At 42.6% G+C, this 21,027-nt stretch overlaps 1 protein-coding gene across 6 annotated transcripts in view; it reads left to right on the forward strand.

Annotated features, from left to right (window-relative positions):
* The window catches only part of Atpalpha (sodium/potassium-transporting ATPase subunit alpha), a 146,259-nt gene that overhangs the window by 111,970 nt on the left and 13,262 nt on the right, over positions 1 to 21,027 (forward strand). For 5 of the 6 annotated variants that reach the window (XM_050178717.3, XM_055071056.2, XM_055071057.1 and 2 more), the window contains exons 5-14: positions 2,106 to 2,219; positions 3,474 to 3,726; positions 4,794 to 5,062; positions 5,633 to 5,831; positions 6,670 to 6,914; positions 10,671 to 10,863; positions 12,081 to 12,256; positions 13,271 to 13,625; positions 14,595 to 14,696; positions 17,657 to 17,811. In XM_050178717.3, the coding sequence (XP_050034674.1) occupies positions 2,106 to 2,219; positions 3,474 to 3,726; positions 4,794 to 5,062; positions 5,633 to 5,831; positions 6,670 to 6,914; positions 10,671 to 10,863; positions 12,081 to 12,256; positions 13,271 to 13,625; positions 14,595 to 14,696; positions 17,657 to 17,811 (2,061 nt within the window). Of the gene's footprint in view, positions 1 to 2,105; positions 2,220 to 3,473; positions 3,727 to 4,793; positions 5,063 to 5,632; positions 5,832 to 6,669; positions 6,915 to 10,670; positions 10,864 to 12,080; positions 12,257 to 13,270; positions 13,626 to 14,594; positions 14,697 to 17,656; positions 17,812 to 20,695; positions 20,791 to 21,027 lie in introns of all 6 variants that reach the window. The other variant, XM_050178723.3, reaches the window with a different exon arrangement.

Genomic DNA, 21,027 nt, shown 5'->3' on the forward strand with positions numbered 1-21,027 from the left:
AGCGTCCCCACGGCGTAGTTTATCGTCAGGTGGACTGCGTTGCTGTATATTTGGTTTCACGAAGTGCACGTGTGTGCGAAGGTGAAGCCCCGCCTACGTTAAACGGACTTGCGCTTTACCGGCTGCGCGCGTGCTGTAAGGTGAAGCTAACTTCGGGTGTATTGAATTGAACTTGTGAAGGGGTTCTGTAAAATTCTTATCGTGTACAAACTGATGTTTTTAGTAGCAGCACTGCAGTTTGAAGCCGCTTAAATGTACAGGCACATTAACTTTGCTATTGTGCTACCATGTTCATATTGTAGTCCGAACCTTGAGCACTGCAGAGCTGCTCTGTTAGTTGGCTCAAATCTGCTTTCTCCTCCCACCATGGATTGACGAGTTTTCACTGTGATCATTATAGGACAGTGCTGCTTAACGAGTTTAAATAATTGTTCTATTTGTGTTAGGGATATCACCTAATCAAATTGAGTTTGTGGACCTCAAAGCTTGCGGATGCTGCACTTTTATCCCTTAGTAGCCAAAGGTGTGGCAGGCTTCACAGCCTACCTAACCTGGGAGGACATTCACATACATACCTGGACATCATAATTGCATTAGTACATCAGCTCAGCTCGTTGAGTGACATATCAGGGCTTGTTTAGCCTGTTAGGCCTGTTAGTGTCAGTGTAGCAACATCACAGCAGAATACATATAAGACTGAAGGTTAAGACAGGTTACATTGCCATTAACTGTTGTTGTTTTATTTGATGACAAGCTTTGCACCAAATTCTTCAGGTTAACTACATTTGCTTTGCTCCACGTAAGAATTTGTCACGATGTTCACATTCACCACAATCTGCAGGTTAACTGCATTGTTGTCCGTCCTGCACCTGTGTAAGCTTAACTCCACAGGTCAAGTTTTACAATAGAATTGACCTGATCATATCGCATGCGGCCTGCACATGCTTTGAACACAAGAATTACTCCTTTTGATTGCTATAATTCAAAATTCAAAAGCTTGACTTTGTTCCTGGTATCATAAATATGGTACAGTTAAACCTTGATATAATGAACTTCAATACAATGAAATTCTCGATATAATGAAGTATTTAGCTTTTCATAACCTCCTGTCCATAGAACACCATGTATTTAGAACCTCAATATAACGAAGTGTGCTTGTATGGGATTTCAATATAACGAAATTTCACTGCCGCCGCAAAGGAATGCCGAGACAATAGATAGAAACTTCCGCGGACGCAGATGGTCAAATCATTAAACTACAAGCGGCTGTTTGCAAATGCCTCTCTCAAATCGTGGGCCGCCTGACAAGAGTGACTGCCGAAGTGGAGCTGCATCATGTTCCTTATAAAGTAAAGTGCGAAAAGACCCTAGCGCTCTGCGCACTGTTAAATGTGTAGGAGGGTAAGACAAAAAAGATAGCGTCTTCACAAGTGCCGCCTTCCTGCGCGAGCAAAGGCAAACAGTGGGAGAGGAAAGATCTCGCAGTAACGCAATCTAGCGCGTCTGGCAATTTCTAGCGGCCGGGCGGCTGAGCGCATACACAGCCGTGCACCCTGTTTTAGATATAATCTGCCTTGTGTGCAAAAAGTGGGTGTGCCAAGAGGGCATGGCCTCTTGTAAGCTGTCTTCCCGCGCGTTTAGTATTGAGGTTGCGTAACCTCTAATTTTGGCGACCCGTTAGAGCGACGAAGCATTCACTCCCCGCTTCCGGCGCTTTTCCTGATAGCATCGTCCCAGTGTGGGCCACACTATCGCCCGCGGGGACCGATTGCACGCGAAAGCGTGGCTGGCTTTCCTTAATTCATATCGTATATGTGAAGATATCGTCCACGTACATTGCATGAAACAGTATCATTCGTCGCCAACTCCCAAATATATTAAATTGAATTTTTTTCTAACTCGAATTTGCCTTTTTTGATTGCCCGATAATTTGGAAATTTCTGCAGCCCCTTTCCGTGTAAGAAAATTCGATCGGCAACTGTACTTATCTATGAATTTCAGTAGAATGAAATTTTGATATAACGAAGCAAATTGCTGATATTACCAACTCCGTTGTATCGAGGTTTAACTGTATATTCAGATATGTTCTTTTTTTCTTTTTTCAGTTGTACTTGGGCGCAGTATTGGCCATTGTAGTTATTGTGACAGGTTGTTTCTCCTACTATCAAGAAGCCAGGAGTTCAAAAATTATGGAGTCTTTCAAGAATATGGTCCCACAGGTGGGTGCTCTTCAAGTGTTTTGCCTTAGGTACACACCCACTTCCCCATAAATTGCATGGTTACAAAAGATAGGATTGTTTAGACCTTACTGCGCAGTTTCATGTGTACTGGAGCAGCAGCATGTTTTGTACAAGATATTGTAATCAGGTATAAAACAAGTGAAACCCCACAGTCACACCTTCTTCACAGCGTACAGTCTGGCATGACATCAGTAGGATGGTGGCAGGATACAATTGTGCCCCCCCTCCCCCCATAACTGTGTCGTGCAGTAGAGCATTCTTATTTTTTCTTTTCTGTTCTTTTTTTTCCTGGCACATTAAAATTACACGGACATGTCGTGCTGTGAAAGGTATTTAAATGCTATTATTTATGCATAGTCATTTTGAAACTTAATACCATGCAGCTCAGCACTTGCTAACGAATGTATGGCCCTGTGGAACACGTGTCTATGCGGCTGTATGTCACCCCACACAATTGTTGGTGCAAAGTATAGCTCCATGTAACACTGCTATGTTTGTTCATTGCTCCTCTGTCTTTCAAAATGCGAATGGCAATACTAGTCACATTGCTAAGAAGCTGCATCTTAAGGTAAAACTCACATATAACTTGCTCGCCCACCTTGTTCGTGCTCGCCAATTTATGGTGCGAGTAATTGGCACAGAAGCACAGTATCTACGTTGCCTTATGCGTTATGTCATAGCTATGCCTGAGCAGAGTGATGTTACTTTGACAGAATAGAAAAACAGCGCATGTACTATTTTCTTTGTCTCTCCCATTTTCGGGTATAGAGCTGTGAACATGCATTAACTTGCCTGAAAGAATGTTTTATGTGCTTCCAAGATGGCATCATCTATTGGCGAAGCCTAACATGTTAGCAACCTAGTAGCAGCACACAAAGGTTGTTGGTATAAGTTGTTAAGTTCGACTTCGCCCGGCCATCTGCTAGCTGCCTGGTTAGCTGAGATGGTAGAGCGGCTGCCCCGGAAAGGTGGTGGTCCCGGGTTCGAGTCCTGGGCCAGGACGAATTTTTCTTCAACTGTAAGGTTTTTCTTTCGAGGAACCGTATGGGTTTCCTTTGTAGCAATTGCTGCGATTGGGTGGATGTCTCATTTTCCCTTTATTAAGGCCAAAGGAGACCTTTTTTCCTCCCTGATGTGCTGCTACTAGACTACCAGAACGTACCAACTCGTGCAGCTCTTGGTTCTTCTGCAAAACGAACATGGTCTCATGTGTTTTCCCAATTTCTTCTCCAGTATGCCGTCGTGATCCGCGATGGACAGAAGTTGCATCTTCCTGCTGAGGAGGTGGTGGTGGGAGACGTATGTGAAGTAAAAGGTGGTGACCGTATTCCTGCTGACTTGCGGGTCATCCAAGGACAAGGCTTCAAAGTGGACAATTCGTCCTTGACCGGAGAGTCTGAGCCCCAGACGCGCTCGGGAGAGCTTACGAACGAAAATCCGCTGGAAACGAGGAACTTGGCATTCTTTTCCACCAACTGTGTTGAAGGTGGGCGTGCAACGAGCTTTGCTACTTACTTTGTAGCTGTTATTGAAGTAAATGAAATTTTTTAGGCCCTTGGTGGTGGTCAGATGGCTTGGCTTCACACGAGTTGTCATAGTCTTTCCCCTTCTGCTTCATACTTGTGGCAGCACTCTGTTATTGTAGGTTTTTCTGTTTGACTTTAGATTAGTGTTTTCATGTTGTCCTTCTCTCTGTCCTTCTCTCTTAAAAGTGTCTCAGTTTGTTGACATAGTGTAACAGTGCACATTGTGTAAAGATTGTGACTTTGTGATTGGGATTTCTAGCCTCTGACAGTTTCGACTGCATGGTTAAGTTAGTTATATCAATGTCTTCTTGCTTTCGTGTTGTTAATGCAACACTGCCCTGGCACGGCAGCGATAAATTCGGCATTGATCAAGTCTTGTGCTATAATTCCAGTGTTGCTTGTTATTGTGGATAAGGTACATAACTGGGGTTGCCTAAAATTTTGCTTCAGAGTAAAACATCCTTCGCACAGGGTGTACTCAGTGTCTCCCTGTGCAATTTTTATCAGCCTGGTATACCAAGGCTCTACAAGCGAAGGACATGGCTTATGGAAGGCATCCTAGATAACTGAAAAGAACTTCAATGAGCAGTGTGATGTTTGCACACTGCAATTCTCACATTTCTCCTATAGCTTCTCCACAAACTACCACCCTTCATATTAACAACAAGATACAACAAGATGACAAGATATTGTAGCTCACTTTGATGTGAAAGTTTGAAAATTACTGCAAAGTGGCTACGCTGCTGCTTTAGCAGGTGACCTTCTATGACAGTCGAATTTCCGGGGCGGGGCGTCCTCCTGTTGACCAGAATGTTGTAGGTTTAATCATCAATCACAGTAGCCACTGTGCGAGAGCAGTGAATGCACAGATGTTTTGGAACTTGGATTTAAATGCACGTTAGAGAACCTGAGAGGGTCAAAATCGATCTTGAGACCCCCCCCTTACATCACTCTTCATGTCCAGACTGTGGACATAAAACCTCAGTGATTATTATTGCAGTTTCCTGATAACTCGTTCCTTGTGCAGGTACGGGTATGGGCGTGGTCATAAACACTGGTGACCGGACTGTTATGGGCCGAATTGCGAACCTGGCCTCTGGCCTTGAGATGGGCGAGACGCCCATTGCCAGGGAGATTGCCCACTTCATCCACCTCATCACTGGAGTGGCAGTGTTCCTGGGAGTAACCTTCTTCGTGATTGCCTTCATCTTGGGCTACCACTGGCTAGATGCCGTCATCTTCCTTATTGGCATCATTGTGGCCAATGTGCCCGAAGGTCTCCTGGCCACTGTCACCGTGAGTGAAAGTTCTTTTGGCTTTACCCTTTTCATTTGCTTATGTTTGGCTTTACCATGTATAAGTCATATTCCATAGCTGCAGTCTATTTCCACAGTCATGGCTGACACTTTACTTTCATTAATCAGTTACCACTCCACCTTCACTTGTTTGACTCACAGCCAATATTAATGCACAGTGTATATGGCAAAATGTTCCCCTCTGCCATTGCTTTAGCTACGGTCAAGCCTCATTATAACGAAGCCACATCCAACATGAAAATACCTTAATAATATCTAAGATTCATTATAAGCATGTATTTATCTCTTTATAGTGGCCAGAAACATTTTGTTAGCTTCGTTACATGATAATTCATCATAACTGGGTTTCTTATATCAAGATTTGACTGTACGTATTACATTTCAAAGCCTCGTTATTGTACAGTTCTCCCGTAACTTTTTTTCTTTTTTACTCCAGGAGAGTGTCTTGCCTATTTAAATATTTGAGGGTCCTGTATCTGGGAGACAGAGCCTTGAAACATAAAGAAATTGTCGCACTGGTCAAACTAACTGCGAACACCGCATCATGCAGGTGTGTCTCACCCTTACTGCCAAGCGAATGGCCGCCAAAAACTGCCTCGTGAAGAACTTGGAAGCAGTAGAGACCCTTGGGTCTACCTCAACCATCTGCTCCGACAAGACTGGCACCCTGACACAGAATCGAATGACTGTTGCCCACATGTGGTTCGACAACCAGATCATTGAAGCTGACACCACAGAAGATCAATCCGGTGTGTTTATATACATGCCTAACTTTTTTTTGGTACATGCTTGTACACACACGTTTGTGTGCGTACATGCTTGTGTGTGTGTAGATGTGTCTTACACACACATATGTAAGCAACCAAAATAATGTTGTTAGGGCCTGTGGGTGTTATAAGTCTTCCTTTTCTGTCTCTCTTGCTGCTTTACCGTTCCTAGATTTTGTGTTTCCGGGGATGCTCAACTTTCTCATATCCCTTGGCATCAGTCTCCCCACATAACACTTGTATCCCTTGAGGTTTGTCTTCCCCACACGGCTGTCACATCTGGCGTTCACATCTGGCATTCAGCTTCCCCGCACGACACAGTAGTAGTAGTAGTAGTAGTAGTAGTAGTAGTAGCAGTAGTAGTAGTAGTAGCAGTAGTAGTAGTAGTAGTAGTAGTAGTAGTAGTAGTAGTAGTAGTAGTAGTAGTAGTAGCAGTAGTAGTAGTAGTAGCAGTAGTAGTAGTAGTAGTAGTAGCAGCAGTAGTAGTAGCAGCAGTAGTAGTAGTAGTAGCAGCAGTAGTAGTAGTAGTAGCAGCAGTAGTAGTAGTAGCAGTAGTAGTAGTAGTAGCAGCAGTAGTAGTAGTAGTAGCAGTAGTAGTAGTAGTAGTAGTAGTAGTAGTAGTAGTAGTAGTAGTAGTAGTAGTAGTAGTAGTAAATTACTAGCTAGTCATATTAACTCCAGGCAGTTGAAATTAATTTTTAGCCCCCCACTAGAGTGTCTTTCATGGCCCGCATGTTTCTTTGAGACGTTTAAACCCCATAATTTGGTTTCTCGGGCACCATTTTCTCCTAACCCCTTTTTCATTGTCTTCTGGGTGCAGGAGTTCAGTACGACAGGACCTCTGCTGAATGGAAAGCTCTTGCCCGCAACTGCTGCCTCTGCAGCAGGGCAGAGTTCAAGGCAGGCCAGGAGAATGTCCCGATCCTTAAGAGAGAGTGTGCAGGTGATGCTTCGGAGTCTGCCATTCTCAAATGCATGGAGCTTGCCATAGGCAACGTGGCTGCCTACAGACAGCGTAACCCTAAGGTCTGCGAGATCCCCTTCAATTCCACCAACAAGTACCACGTAAGTATCACTCACTCATGTTTCGGAAATTAATGAGCAAAACAGACAAGGACGAAGGAAAAGAACAAGACACTGGCGCTGACTCACAACTGAAGTTTATTTTGAGGAAAGTCTCATTTATATACACAGGCCAACATGTCAACAACTAAGCGACTGTGCATGCACGTTAGGAGCCATCTCGGTGACTTGTCGAAGCACACGTGGAAAGCATGAGTGCGTCATTATGTGGACAAAACCAACGCGTCAAAACATCAACAACCATAAACCCAATAGAAAACTTCCCTATCAAACTTAACAACAGTCTACCGTGAAACACTTTCTTCCAACTATCTCAATTCGTTTTTAGTAAGAGTGACAGATGGTCTACTGACCCACCTTTCCCTATCCCTGAAAAGCTTCCATAATATATGAAAAGCTTCCATAATCTCCCTTGTGATTTGATCTTCATGACAGAACAGTTTTTTCCGCCAACGGTCGGCACCCACACTCTCTACAATGCAAAGGCATTTGGATTGTTCAGCTTTGAACCAAAAGTGCCCCCGGCAGAAGAAGTTGCTTTTTCAAGGTGCATCTCCCGGTTTGTTCCTGATGGTGGGCCAGCTAGATGCATGTCTGAATGTCTTGACGTTTGCCCTCACTCTTCTTCGACCTGGAATAACACTTCGCCTGTGAATTCTGTTCTTCACTTTTTGGAGAGCAACAAGCTTAGAATGTGTGTGTGCCGGATAAGGAAGTAATGTTTGTAGTGATGCTGGAAAGTGTGTTTGTAGAAAATTGTGAAAAGGCAGTTTTAAAGAATTTTTACTGGATTGATGTTAAAACATCTAAGGTTAAGCAGCAGGCCCTTGCGATGCTACAGGATAGAATTCTGGAAGGCCTGACATCTCGAGTCAAGAAGACTAAGGGTTTAAAACTGCAGGTATGTTTTTCAGTTAAAACCCATAAACCAGATTTCCCATTCAGGGCCATAATTTCGGAAAGGAGGATTGTGCAGTTTGTAATTTCAGGATATTTGCAAAAACAGCTTGAGGATCTTAACGTTGCTGACCCTTTTTATGTTAATAGCTCAGATAGTGCAGTCAAGTTTTTCAAGAGACAAAATCCTGGATCGTGTTTGGTTTTTAGTATTGACGTTAGAGGCCTTGTGTGGTTAATGATAATGATGAAGCGAAGTTTGTTGGGAATTGCTGAACATCTGTGGGAAGATTTTAGAATCGTTGTCGTTTTATTTGTGCTCTCTGTATGTTGAATGGAAAGGGAGCACATTCTTACAGAAGTCTGGAATTTGTATAGGGTCGAGGGTGGCCCCAGCCTTATGCCATATTTTCCTGAGTCAAGTTGATAATTGTGTTGCCAGTGATTTAGGAAGTTCAGCCCTTAATGTCTTTAGGTATGTTGAAGATTTCTTGATCATCACAGAGAGAGAGAACCTAAAAGTAAAGTAGCTGATATTGTAAAGATTTTTCAGGAATGCGGTAAAGGTTTAAAATTTACTTTTGAGTTGCCTACTCAAAATGAAATTAAATTCCTGGATATCAGATGAGGTTTCAGGAGGACCATTTGTGTTGGGTGTATAAGCCTCGTTCGGCAAAGGCGCTTTTTAAATTTTTCCTTGGAGAGACTCCAAAATAGTAAAAAGTGGTATTGTTTATGCCACGCTACGCAGTGTTTCAGAAGACATCCGAGCATTCATTGAGGGATGGTTTGCTTGCCCAGATTCAGAGATTGCAGAATGCTGGTTACCCGGAAAGTGAAATCTTGAGGGCCTGTCATAATCTTGTTAAGTGGGTAACGGGTACTAATAAGGTAAAGTGAAAATCAAGGGATTCCATGCGCAGTGAAAAAAGACCGGTGGTGGTGCCATATTTGCACAAGTTTTCGTGTTGCTTGAAAAATGTGGCTAGTAGGTGCGAGGTGCGTGTGGTCATGTCTGCGCCCAACAAGCTTGGTACGATTTGTTCTTGTTTGCACAAAAAATTATTGGGCCATGGCAAAGAATGCAGTTAAAAGATGGATACATCATAAGTAGATCTTCAGTTGTGTACAGCATGCCCCTGTCATGCGGGAAGGTTTATGTGGGCCAGACCGGCCGCTGCATGAACATTAAAGGCGCACTTGTCATCATTAAAAGGTATGGGGGCTGTGCACTTGCCTTTGCTTTGTAGAGAGTGTGGGTGCCAACCATTAGCGGAAAAAACTTTGTTTGTTCTGGCATAAAGATCACACCACAAGGCAGGTTATGGAAGCTTTTCATATTTATAGGGAAGGGAAAAGGTGTTCAGTAGACCATCTGTCACTCTTACTAAAGAAGAGTTGAGATATTTGGAGGAAAGTGTTTCACAGTAGATTGTTGTTAAGTTTGATAGGGAAGTTTTCTATTGGGTTTATGTTTTGATGTACTGGTTTTATCCACATAACGATACACTTATGTTTTCCACGTGTGTTTCAAGTGAGTCACCAGGATTGCTCTTAATGCTTAACATGTTGGCCTGTGTTGGCCTTTGTATATAAGTGTGACTTTCCTCAGAGGAAACTTTAGTTGTGAGTCAGTGCCAGTTTCATGTTCTTCATTTCGTTCGTCCTTGTCTCTTTTGTGCTGATAATTTCCGAAACATGGATCATCACCAAGTCTCTCTTCTAGTATCACTAACTCTTTTTTCCTCTACGTCATTAGCGTTGCGTAACATATTTTACCTTCTGTGTGAATTATAGGTACCATTCTTAAATGTGATATATTTTTTCCACCTTCTTGTGTTCAGTATTTGTTCTGTTTCCTTCGTGCATACATTGCAGTCAGTGCAGTGCACCTGGTAGTTAGCAGTCACTGCTGGATCAGTGTGCTTGCTCTGCATCCTATTTTCATGCTGCCTTTTCATGATTGCTTACCTCTTATACTTGGTGACAATAGCCCAAGAATTTAGTAGAAGCTTCACCCACAAAACCAAGCTGCACCGGTACACACTCCAAAACATAGTTCCTAATCTACAACGATTTCTAAAGACGTGCGCCTCCACTGTGATATCACCAAAATGGGCAAACGTAATTGAATGGTATATCTGTGGAAATTCTCTTTGAGTTGCACACCAATATCAGTTGGACAGCGGTGTATTTGCCACTGTATTATCAGGTTGTCACTGACTACAACTCACCTTTGCGTTTTCCTACACTTTGCTGACCCTTGATGTTTGAAGGGAGTATGGTGATCTTCTGCCGGGCATGAAGTTGTAGATTCGCTGACATGCTGGCAAAGCGCTGACGGTTCCAGCAGTTTGCTTGCTTTCACAATTCGCAGGTACATATCTTTACAAATTGTTTGTAGGTGCCCAACTAATTACATTTTTTTGAACAAAAAGTCGTGCACATTTTCCTCCAAATTCCTATCTATGGCAGCTGCTTTCCAGCAGCCAAATCATATGAAAATATCTATGAGACTCCGTTTGGAGGCAGCCTGAAACCATCTGCTTTCGTGTCTCTCGAAGCCTTGTAAAAATTGGCATGTAAAACTAATTTGTTAATCTGCATTCATTGTTGAATTCTCCCAGAATTGTTTGCTTACACTTAGTTTAAAAGAATGTGGCAAGAGCCAGAAGGCAAATTCAGCAAGTTTCCAGTGCGTTCCATCACTGACAGGACAACATTGCTGCACTTGCATTTTCTGACCTGAAGATTTCTTGCTCAAAACAGCTGGTCTTTTGCAGTGCTATTCTTAATTGAATATTCTGAATTCACCGTATTGGCCATTACATTGTCACGCAGGTAACTGTGCATGAGACTGAAGAACCTGATGACCCGAGCTACATCCTGTTGATGAAGGGCGCCCCTGAGCGCATTCTCGACCGCTGCTCCACCATCTTCATCGGTGGAAAGGAGAAAGTACTCGACGATGAGATGAAGGAAGCCTTTAACAACGCCTATTTGGAACTGGGAGGCCTTGGAGAGCGTGTCATTGGTGAGTTGTCTGTGCGAGACCTTCCGTAAGTGGCATCGGTGCACAGTTTGGTGAATTACGCTGAAAGGTTACATTTGATAATCTATAACTTCTATTTCTTGCATCATATTAAAACAGTGAGCTCTCTGCTCAAGAAAAATGTGTCAAACTATACTTACATTACCGGTAAACCTAACCAAAAGTTTTCCCTCTTGGGCGAGCTTGAAGAGGTTTATTTAAACTTTTACCAGTAGTAAGCATTCTGTTTGAGACTGGGACTCGTATTGTTGCTGTAGTGTTTAAGCACAAGTGACACAGTTTGCAACATTCCTTTTCTCTTCTCCGTCAAAAGAAAGCCAGTTTCTAAATGGGCTTCCTAATTCGGTGCCACACACAAAAAAAGTCGCAATTTTGCTCGAAAGGCAAAGCATCGATTGCGATAGCAAATTAGTAGACAGCTATAGGAAGTAAGGATAGTAGTTTTATTCACTGCGTAAGCTTGTAAACATTCGCTTGTTAACTAAATTAACAAGCATGGTGTCATGCACGCACAAGCAAACATGAACACATCTCACTTGATGACCGTGGAAGCTCTGTCAAAACACTGGAGTGAAGAAGCGCGGCAGCAGCTGCGAATGAATTGACCTTTGTGCTGCCTATCACTTACATTGCGAACTCTGTGGTGAAAACGCAGCATACACAAAGCTCTCGGCAGTCTGCGTGCACTCTGTCCCCATTGCAGGTCATCTTCAAGATAGGGCCCACGTGGCCGCGCCATATGCAGCAGCCAGCGGCTTGGAACCTCCCCACTCTCTTCTCCCACTGGTGCCTTGCACACAACAGAAGATCATGTGCTTCCTCCCCACTTTCCTTCCCTTGCGCCTGCGAGATTGAGCCGCCATCATCAGCTCACCTTTGCACGCTTTCCGTCACAAATACTGCATATGGCACACGGTGGCAATGTTATAACTTTTGGAATTATACGAAACACCAGGGCAATGACAATGACAGAAAAGCACCTAGTGTGTTCATATAATTACTATTGCAATAAAAGTGTGACCGTCTTTACACTGCAGGTACATCCCAGAAACAAGGCTTGCAATCTTAAAGAGCGTAGTTGTATTCATTTATACGAGTAGGGTGTGGGAGTTTCTAGGCAACTTGTGAAGAATTGACTTGAATCCTAGTACCCACTCAAAATTACAACTTTTGCACTTCGTGTTTTCTTCTTCAACCAGGCTTCTGTGACTACAAGCTGCCGACAGACAAGTACCCGCCAGGATATCCGTTTGATGCCGATGAACAGAACTTCCCTCTCACTGGACTTCGTTTTCTTGGTCTCATCTCCATGATTGACCCGCCACGTGCTGCTGTGCCTGATGCTGTTGCCAAATGCCGGAGTGCCGGCATCAAGGCATGTCCAAACATGCTTGCTCATTTTAGAAAAGTACATTTCAGTCAAATAAGTAGTTAATTGCAAAAATTTACACAATGTAGTTTATTTGAATAAATAGAGAGCTCTTATCTTGTGACTGCAGGCATTGCTTGACAGTGGTAAAGCAAATTGGCATGGTAAACATTCTCGTCTTCTCTGTTCAGCATCAAACAAAAAAAAGTGCTCTTTAAAATATAAGGTTATCAGGTCCTGTGTGGCAGTAAACATTAAGAAGCAAATAGTGATTACTTTTTCCCTCTTTTCCAGTGTAACTGCAAATTTTTGGCCAGCTTACTTTTTTTGTTACTGAGGGCAAGGATGAAGTGTAATATAACTATTGAAGCAAAATTTATCAAATTAGTACCCTTCATGCAGTCCATGAGTAACATAGAGCACAAAACACTTGTTACAACTGCCTTGTGTTGTGTGCAGCCATGCAGACGACTGTTTCCTTTAACTTGTTGAGATCATACTATTAAACATTCCATTGTATTTAGCTCAGATGTAGCTTAATTACCTTTCCGATTACAACTGTCACAGAAATTTTATCTTCAGTATAAACTGACCTGTCTATGTAGTGCTTGGCAGTCCATTTGGTACATTTCATAGCTATGGTTATTCAACCGATTTTGCTTCACCTTGCTAGTTGCAGTTTCAGTGTTTTTACTGTATCCTAATGGCACATTTGAATGGTTGTTCCGAGTTTGCTCTCCGAGCACTCTAATGGTCGTGTAAAATGACTATGAAGGTGTATGTATTACACTAAGAACTTAGCAGCATTATTCTGGCTTTGTTAAAGCTATAGGAGCGTTCTTATTGTCAGGTTAATTGTTCTGCTATGAGATTAGGGAGCTGAAATGAGAGAGCCATCGCTGTTGGACAACCTTACAAGCTTTGCAGGAGTGCTGCTAAACAACCAGTTAAATGTGCCACACGATCAACTTTTCATTACTTAACTGCACCCCTTGCCCCTTCTCTGCATCTACAAAACAGGTTATCATGGTGACTGGTGACCACCCGATCACTGCCAAAGCCATCGCCAAGGCTGTTGGAATCATTTCCGAGGGTAATGAAACCGTGGAGGATATTGCGCAGCGACTGAATGTGCCCGTTGAGGAAGTAAACCCACGGGACGCCAAGGCGGCTGTAATCCACGGCTCGGAACTGAGAGACATCAGCCCTGAACAGTTGGACGACATTCTGCGCCACCACACCGAAATAGTCTTCGCCCGAACCTCGCCCCAGCAGAAGCTCATCATTGTGGAGGGATGCCAACGGCTGGGAGCCATTGTGGCCGTGACTGGGGATGGCGTTAACGACTCGCCTGCCCTCAAGAAGGCCGACATTGGCAAGTCATTGTGTTGCCATTACACATGACAATGTACAGTGCACTGTGCAGCATGCAGTTTTGTAAATGAAAGGACAGTGTAAGGCATAGCATTTCGACATAGCTGAGACACTATGGATTGGAGAACAAGTACTACTTGGCACTCTGGACAAAATTCAGTGGAAGTGGGTTTACAAGGGCATATGTTATCAATAAAACTGATAACAGGTTATCTGATATGATAGTGTAACTAAATGGGTTAGAGTTCATTAACCTTAGTACTGGAGCACTCAGCAACGCTCTAGTACTTCAATGCTAGAGTAACTATTAATGGATGCCGATATCATCGATGATGGTAGTAAAAGTGGTGAGAAATAAAAATGTAGGTCAGAGGAACTGGTGTCGGTCAGAGCTGTGTTATCAACCAAGACTAATTATACTAAACTTCTCAATTATTTTGTGTTGTCAGCATCAAGTGCACATGCAGTGCTGCCCATATCAGTGTACATAAATATTATATCGCTCGTGCAGTATAGTAGGGTATATATTTGGAAAGATTGGTAGATCTTGAAGTAAGAACAAACATTATTAGCCTCCTTGCTTTTAAGTTCCTCATTCATCTGTACTTAATGTAGCCATGTAACATTGCATATCCTAGTGTTTACAGTGTATCAAGTTCGTAGGGGCATATAAGTAGGAAAATTCTATTATATCTTCACTTTTTTGCAAAATCTTACTTTAAGTAAAATATTGTGCATACAAGCTATGGGACGTTAAATCAAGTCCACTTTTATAGATCATATGCCAAATTTATGTTCAAACATTTGATCACAGCTTATGTCCTTGCAGTTCCACTTTCTTACTTTTTGTTTTGTAGCCTTTTTAGATGTTTGAACATCATTGCTGGTCTCTTCCCTTCCCTCCCCCTGCCCCCTTACAAAAATGCTGTGTAGTGCAAGGCAGCACATTAAATTTGTTTTACTTTTTCAGGTGTCGCCATGGGTATATCTGGGAGTGACGTGAGTAAGCAGGCAGCAGACATGATCCTTTTGGACGACAACTTTGCCTCCATTGTCACCGGTGTTGAAGAAGGTGGGTAGCTCCTGCCACTTCGATGAGAAGCTATGTTCTCTTTGAGTGGCTGTCTGAAGTTTTGTAGCTTTTGCGTTCTCTCACTTACTGACTTGCATTTAGGGTTCTTTGCTTTCTTAATTTGTTTAGGAGTGTTTTTCATATATGGGAGAGTGTTCTACAGAATTTATCTTCTTTCCATAAAAATCTGAGTTTATCAGGGCTTTCTTTTGGGATGCTATGAAATTCAGGCCTTCTTTCTTTTTTCGTTTTAGTGTTATGTATCTTTTCTTTTTACCCCTACCCCAAAAACAGCCTTGACAGGGAAAAAAACATAAGCATTGTAACTGCAGGGACGGTTTAGTCGACATTTACCATAACGGAAGGTTTTATTGTCATTACAATTTACAGTAATATACACTGGCATATTTACCCACGTTGGTATGTGGAACTGGAGTGTGCTCATTCCAATATACGGAACATAGCATTGAGAGCGCCCTTTAGAAGTTTGCTTTGGATACAGGAAAATCCAGTAGGTCTAGCACAAGTATATGAAAGGACGGGCCATTTCTGGGCATGAATCCTCCAAGAAACTAGGGGATTAACGATCTGTGCAGCAGTATGCTCCTGATATTCAGAGAACCCTCTTGCCATCTAGGTATACTGTCAGGTCCTAACGGTAAGATGTCAGAAACTGCTCATAAGTGTCGAACACTGCTGGCAGTTCCGCCTTTATGTTTCGGTTCACAATCTGAGCACGGTGCCAGAATATCTCGCTGCTACAGTGCAAGTCGTGAGAAATCTTTCACTGCACAGCACAGCTCCACATTTCTGCAACATCAGCGTGGTATTCTGGGTCTGTACAAAAGTTGTCGCAAGTGCACCGTCCCATTGACTTGGCCGCATCTGCTAGCGCTTGGCAAGCAAACATATACACATCCTATGAGACAGTGTACTTGGCTCCCTAATTATTGGGAGCAGTTTGTTTGAACATTTCTCGAGGAACCTCAGCATGAGGAGTACGTTGTGTGAGGAGCTCGTTGTTGCAATGAATGCAGTTGGGGCACAGTCACATGATCGTAACAGAAGAGCCTACAATTCTGATTTCTTTCAGGAAAATTCGAATAGTCATTTTTTTTTACCAACAACTGTTTATTTGGATTTTATCAGATGAGTTTGACAATGGTACAGCTAAACCTCGATATAACGAAGTTGGTGAAATTGGCAGTTTGCTTTGTTATATCGAACTTTCGTTCCATTGATATTCCACCTTTTATGCAGATAAGTACAGTCACCGATCGATTTTTTTTTTTTTACATGGAAAGGTGCCGCATAATTTTCCGAATCATTGGGCAATCGCAAAAAAGCAAATTTGAATGGAAAAACAATTTGTTTTGATAAATTTGGCAGTCTGCGACGATTGATGCGGTTTTGTGCCACGTACGTCGACGATATCTTCTCGTATATCATACTGACCGCAAATAAAGACTGGGACAGCAGAAGAGTACACAAAAGTGACACAGGCAGTACCGCCCGTGTCACCCGTGTCGTTCTTGTGTTCTCTCCCGCTGTCCCCGTCTTTACTTGCAGTCAATATGGTGTGCAGTAAACACCAACTAGGCCAAACTGAAGTTCTTCTGATATCTTCTTGGCAGTACAAATTAAGCAAAGCCAGCCGCGATTTCACATGAACTCTGTCCCCGTGGCCGATAGCATGACCCACACTGGTACGATGCTATCAAGAAAAGCGCCGGCAGCAGAGAGCGAATGCTTCATCTGCCTCTCGCTCCAACGGGTCACTGAAACTTGAGATTATGCAACCTCTAATACTAAACGCGTGGTAAGACAGCTTGCATGGTGCCACGCAGTCTCAGCACGCCCACCCTTTGCATACGTGGCAGATTACCTCTAAAGCAGGGTTCACGGCTGCGTATGCGCACTGTCATGCTTACAGCCATGCGCAGACATGGCCAAGATGCGCGCCAACTTGCCTCCCACTCCATATCCACTCCCCCATTCCCTCGCGCGTGCTTGATCGCGTTACCGCCAGCTCGCTCCCCTCCCCTTCTTTCCCTTTGCTCGCATGGGAAGGCGGCACTCGTGAAGCTACCACCTTTCTTCTCACCCTCGCACCTAAAGCACAGAGTGTGCGGGGCATGATAGAATCTTGTCGCACTTGGACTTTTACGGAACATTATGTGGCTCCCCTTCAGCTGTCGCTCTTGTCACGCGGTTCGCGATTTGAGAGGTTCATTTGCAAACAGCTGCTCGTAATTCAATCATTTGACCATCTGCATCATCGGAAGTTTCCATTTATTATCTCAGCATTCCTTTGCAGCGGCAGTGAAATTTCATTATATTGATATGGCATACAAACTCACTTTGTTATATTGAAGTTCTAAATACATGGTGTTCTATGGACAAGAGGTTATGAAAAGTTAAATACTTCATTAAATCAAGAGTCTCATTACATTGAAGTTCTTTATATCGATGTTCAACTGTACTTGTAAGCCACACTTGATAGCCTTAGTACAAAAATATGCAGCCTTTGATAGCAGAGCTGTTGCCATCTTGGTGTACATCCTTTGTGTTTGTGACGCTGAAGCATATACTGTAGGGTGTCCCAGCCATCATACACCGAGTGTTTTTAAGACAAAACATTTTGTGTGAAGCAAACAGACTGTACATTGTTAAGAGCAACCTGAAGAAGCCTTTAGTATATTTTGGTGTTCTACTTAATTTACTTGTAATAGTCAAATAACCTTCTCATTCGTGCATTTCCTGCAAGTATGTCAATACTATGTTTTTGAACACATATGAAAATAGAAGTTTCATTTGTTTGCAACTCGCTATCTTTTGTGTGGCATGGGGTTTTTCTTTCTTCCTTTATTTCTTTTTTTTTTTTCTCATATTCACAAACTTCCAATTTTGGGACCAGTGTCTCACCTTTTTCTCTTCATTTCTATTTCTCTTGCCTGCAGGTCGCCTGATCTTTGACAACCTGAAGAAGTCCATTGCATACACTCTTACCAGTAATATTCCTGAAATCAGTCCTTTCCTGTTGTTCATCTTGGCTGATGTGCCCTTGCCTTTGGGAACCGTAACCATCCTGTGCATTGACTTGGGAACAGACATGGTGAGCCAGCATGCCGGTGTCGTTGTCTCACGCAGAGAAAGCAAAACCTTTGCTATCCATTTTTTCAGAGACTCTCTTGATGTAAACAAAGAATTCATCATAAATTTAGCATAAATTTGTTGCTTAATTAATCGTTTTTGCACTTTATACTTCGGGCACACCCTGTATAGGTTTTTGCATCTATTCTGGCTGCGGGATTTTTTTCATTTACTAAAACTTTGATCAGTGCGAGATAACAAGTTCAATATCCAGCATTTCTGGTTGCATTCCAGTAGGGTTGAAATGCATTTAGTTCTGCATAGCTTTGGCAGTGAAAATTACTCGAGTCGTTTATCACAGCTTTCCTCATAGCCCATGGCACAGCGTGGGGATGCAAATGTTTGGCAGTTAAAATTTTGGCACATGGTATCAGCACCATAATTTGTATAGCATCCAATGCATGCTGTCATTCCCCTGCCCTAAACGTAGTTAGATGCCCATGATCTAAACTTCTTTATAGTACTAGCATGTTTGAAGTAGGTGAGAAATATATAGCCTTGTGTAGGTGTGGTATTACATTGAGTCCCAACTCTAGATGTGCATGAATTTGGGTAAATTAAAGTCGTTATTTCCTGTTACTATAACAAAATGTTTGAAGAAAGAAGTATATAGCCTTTTGTAAAGGCCCTGTACGATTGTGGGTCCACTCTAGGTATACATCTACTTGATTAAATTGGTTAACTGGGCTAGGTTAACTTGGTTAGGATAGGTTTAAGTGCTTGATTTGAATATTTTGTTTGCTCATTATGACACTATCATGTTTGAAGCAAGAATCATAGCTGTTTGCAAGTGTCTCATTCAGTGCCGACTCTAGGTGCGAGTTTACTTGCTTCTAGTGCCACTTGCATTTCTTGGAGCACAGCTGTTGTTGCCATACGTTTGCGCAGATGCGGGGCTATTTCTGCTGAGTGTTGTTGATGTCATCAGTGTCATTTTGCAGGTGTTTGTCCTGGTGTGTATGTGTTAGTGTGTGTGTGTCTCTAGCAAGCATGTGCAAAAAGTGTGCTGGCAGGTTCTGTTAAACAAATCTTGTAGCCTAAGTGAAATTATTGTTTATCTTTTTATTAGCTTATATAATTAACTTTACAGCTTGCATGCTCACTGTGTATATTTTGCATTCATGGCCATACTTGGCAACTGCTGCCTTGCTCATTTGTGGTGTAGTTTTGGCTTCTAAAAAAATTACGTCTTTCATAAATGTTCAGTTTAAAAATCTATAATGTTGCACATGACAGCTGAGCTACCACTCAAAGGTCACTTAAATACGATTGCTCATTCATTTTGTTTTTGTCATTTGGGTGTCTATCTAAGATCTTGTTTCTGTCTACTGAAACAGTGCCTGGATGATGTATCTTCTACCATACATCAACCAAATCATAAGGCTATTGGCGCTTACACCTGTGCAAATTTATGGAGACAGCAATACTTTTTAGGGGTATTATAAGGCAACAGTACACGGTACAACCTCGTTGATACGTACGTACCTTGCTTAATAAGTAATTCTGGTTTAATATAGCCACGAGGAATCTCCTTCCCTGTCGCCATTGAACTTAATGTATTCGCACATTGCTTAAGCCGTAGTTGTTTAATGCATGCCAAGCAGTTAGTGAGTAGTATTTGCTTCATTTTTTTGTGCGTACAAGCGTCAAATCGAGAAATGTTGTGCGCGCAGGCCATAGACAGGCGAAATTGCAGTGCACAGACCTTTCCCAGATTGAGGTTGCCATAGATAGGGATGCGAAAACATGGTAGCCGTTACATGTTTCCTACTGCCATAGCTTCTAGCGCCTCCATGCTGTCTTCATGGATAACTACATGGATGAGGGCCATTCTATAATTGAAGCGGCTAGTTCGTTGACCGTCGTGAGGGCATTCGGAGAGAATTAGGGCCTGATGGAGAAACTGGCTTTGCAGCCTTGAGGAGTTTGAGGATACCATCGTCACTGCAAGGTCGCTACAGCAGCAAGTGAAAATCAGATTTATTGCTGTCTGCTCGCACATAAAGCTTGTCTGCGTATGTGTTTGAGTGAGAATTAACACTTTTTTCTTTGGCCGACAGGTCTATAGCTGTTCGTCTTCCATTGGTGGTTAATTAGTACATGACTTAGTGCGTACCTGATACATGTTCCCCACCAACTGTGTATTAATTAGCTTCTACTCTAATTTCATGAGACGCTACCTGTTGCATATTAAAGCACCATATTATTTTATTTTATTGTATAGTGCTGCTAAGCTTGACTTTTGCAACAATCATGTGGAATTTTGTATTATAGACACCTAAAATACTGCCTGCATTGTTTTTTTTTTTTTTAATTATGGACTCTGCATTAAAGAAATGTGCCATTTATGGGCACAATACAGTAGAATATGCATGAGGTTCTAGGTTCAGCTCCTAGACACCACTGCTGTAGAATGTGAAAAACGTTTGTGCACTTAGCTTTACATGTGCATTAAAGGAACCTTTTGAAATACAAGGGAATCCCATGACATCTGTTATTGCGCGCGTGTTTTAACTCAATCAATAAATCAGTACAATAATTACTGACTTGTACACAATAGGCAATTATCATAGATTTCAGTGGTTCCTAGGCTTCAGGCTCTGTGCACTTGTGCTAGTAACAAAAACAGAAACCTGCTGCACTCGTACTCCGCTAAATGGGAGTTAAAAGATTTCAGGCTGTCAAAATTAATCCAGAGCTTTTTATTAGAGCCATTGTTCCTGTTCATCTCTCGGTCATGTCTTATGCAACTCTTGTGTGCTTCTATGCCATGTGCTGCTGCTTGGTTCATGAGTTTCAGGGGAAAAGATTAGAGCATGTGTACGGCCTTTCTGTTCCTGTCCCAGGTTCCTGCCATTTCGCTGGCTTATGAAAAATCCGAATCTGACATTATGAAACGAAGACCTCGTGATCCTGCCCACGATAAGCTAGTGAATGAGAGGTAACAATTCTACAGCCAGCACGGAAGTTCTGTTAAGCACTTTTGAACATTGTCTTCTTCTCCTGCACTATCATTGGTTCCAGAATCTTTTCCCTTTTTTCGTTTCTTTCTCGTACTCGGTCTCTGATGCAATTGAGTCCCAATTTTCGTGCGGTTACCATCCTTGGTTTTTCGGGGAGAACCATGGGCAAAGCTCTTCTCTCACAGTAGACAGATGACCCTGCTCAAGTCCCCAGC

This window comes from Dermacentor andersoni, chromosome 5 (assembly GCF_023375885.2).
Source record: "Dermacentor andersoni chromosome 5, qqDerAnde1_hic_scaffold, whole genome shotgun sequence".
NCBI lineage: Eukaryota > Metazoa > Arthropoda > Arachnida > Ixodida > Ixodidae > Dermacentor > Dermacentor andersoni.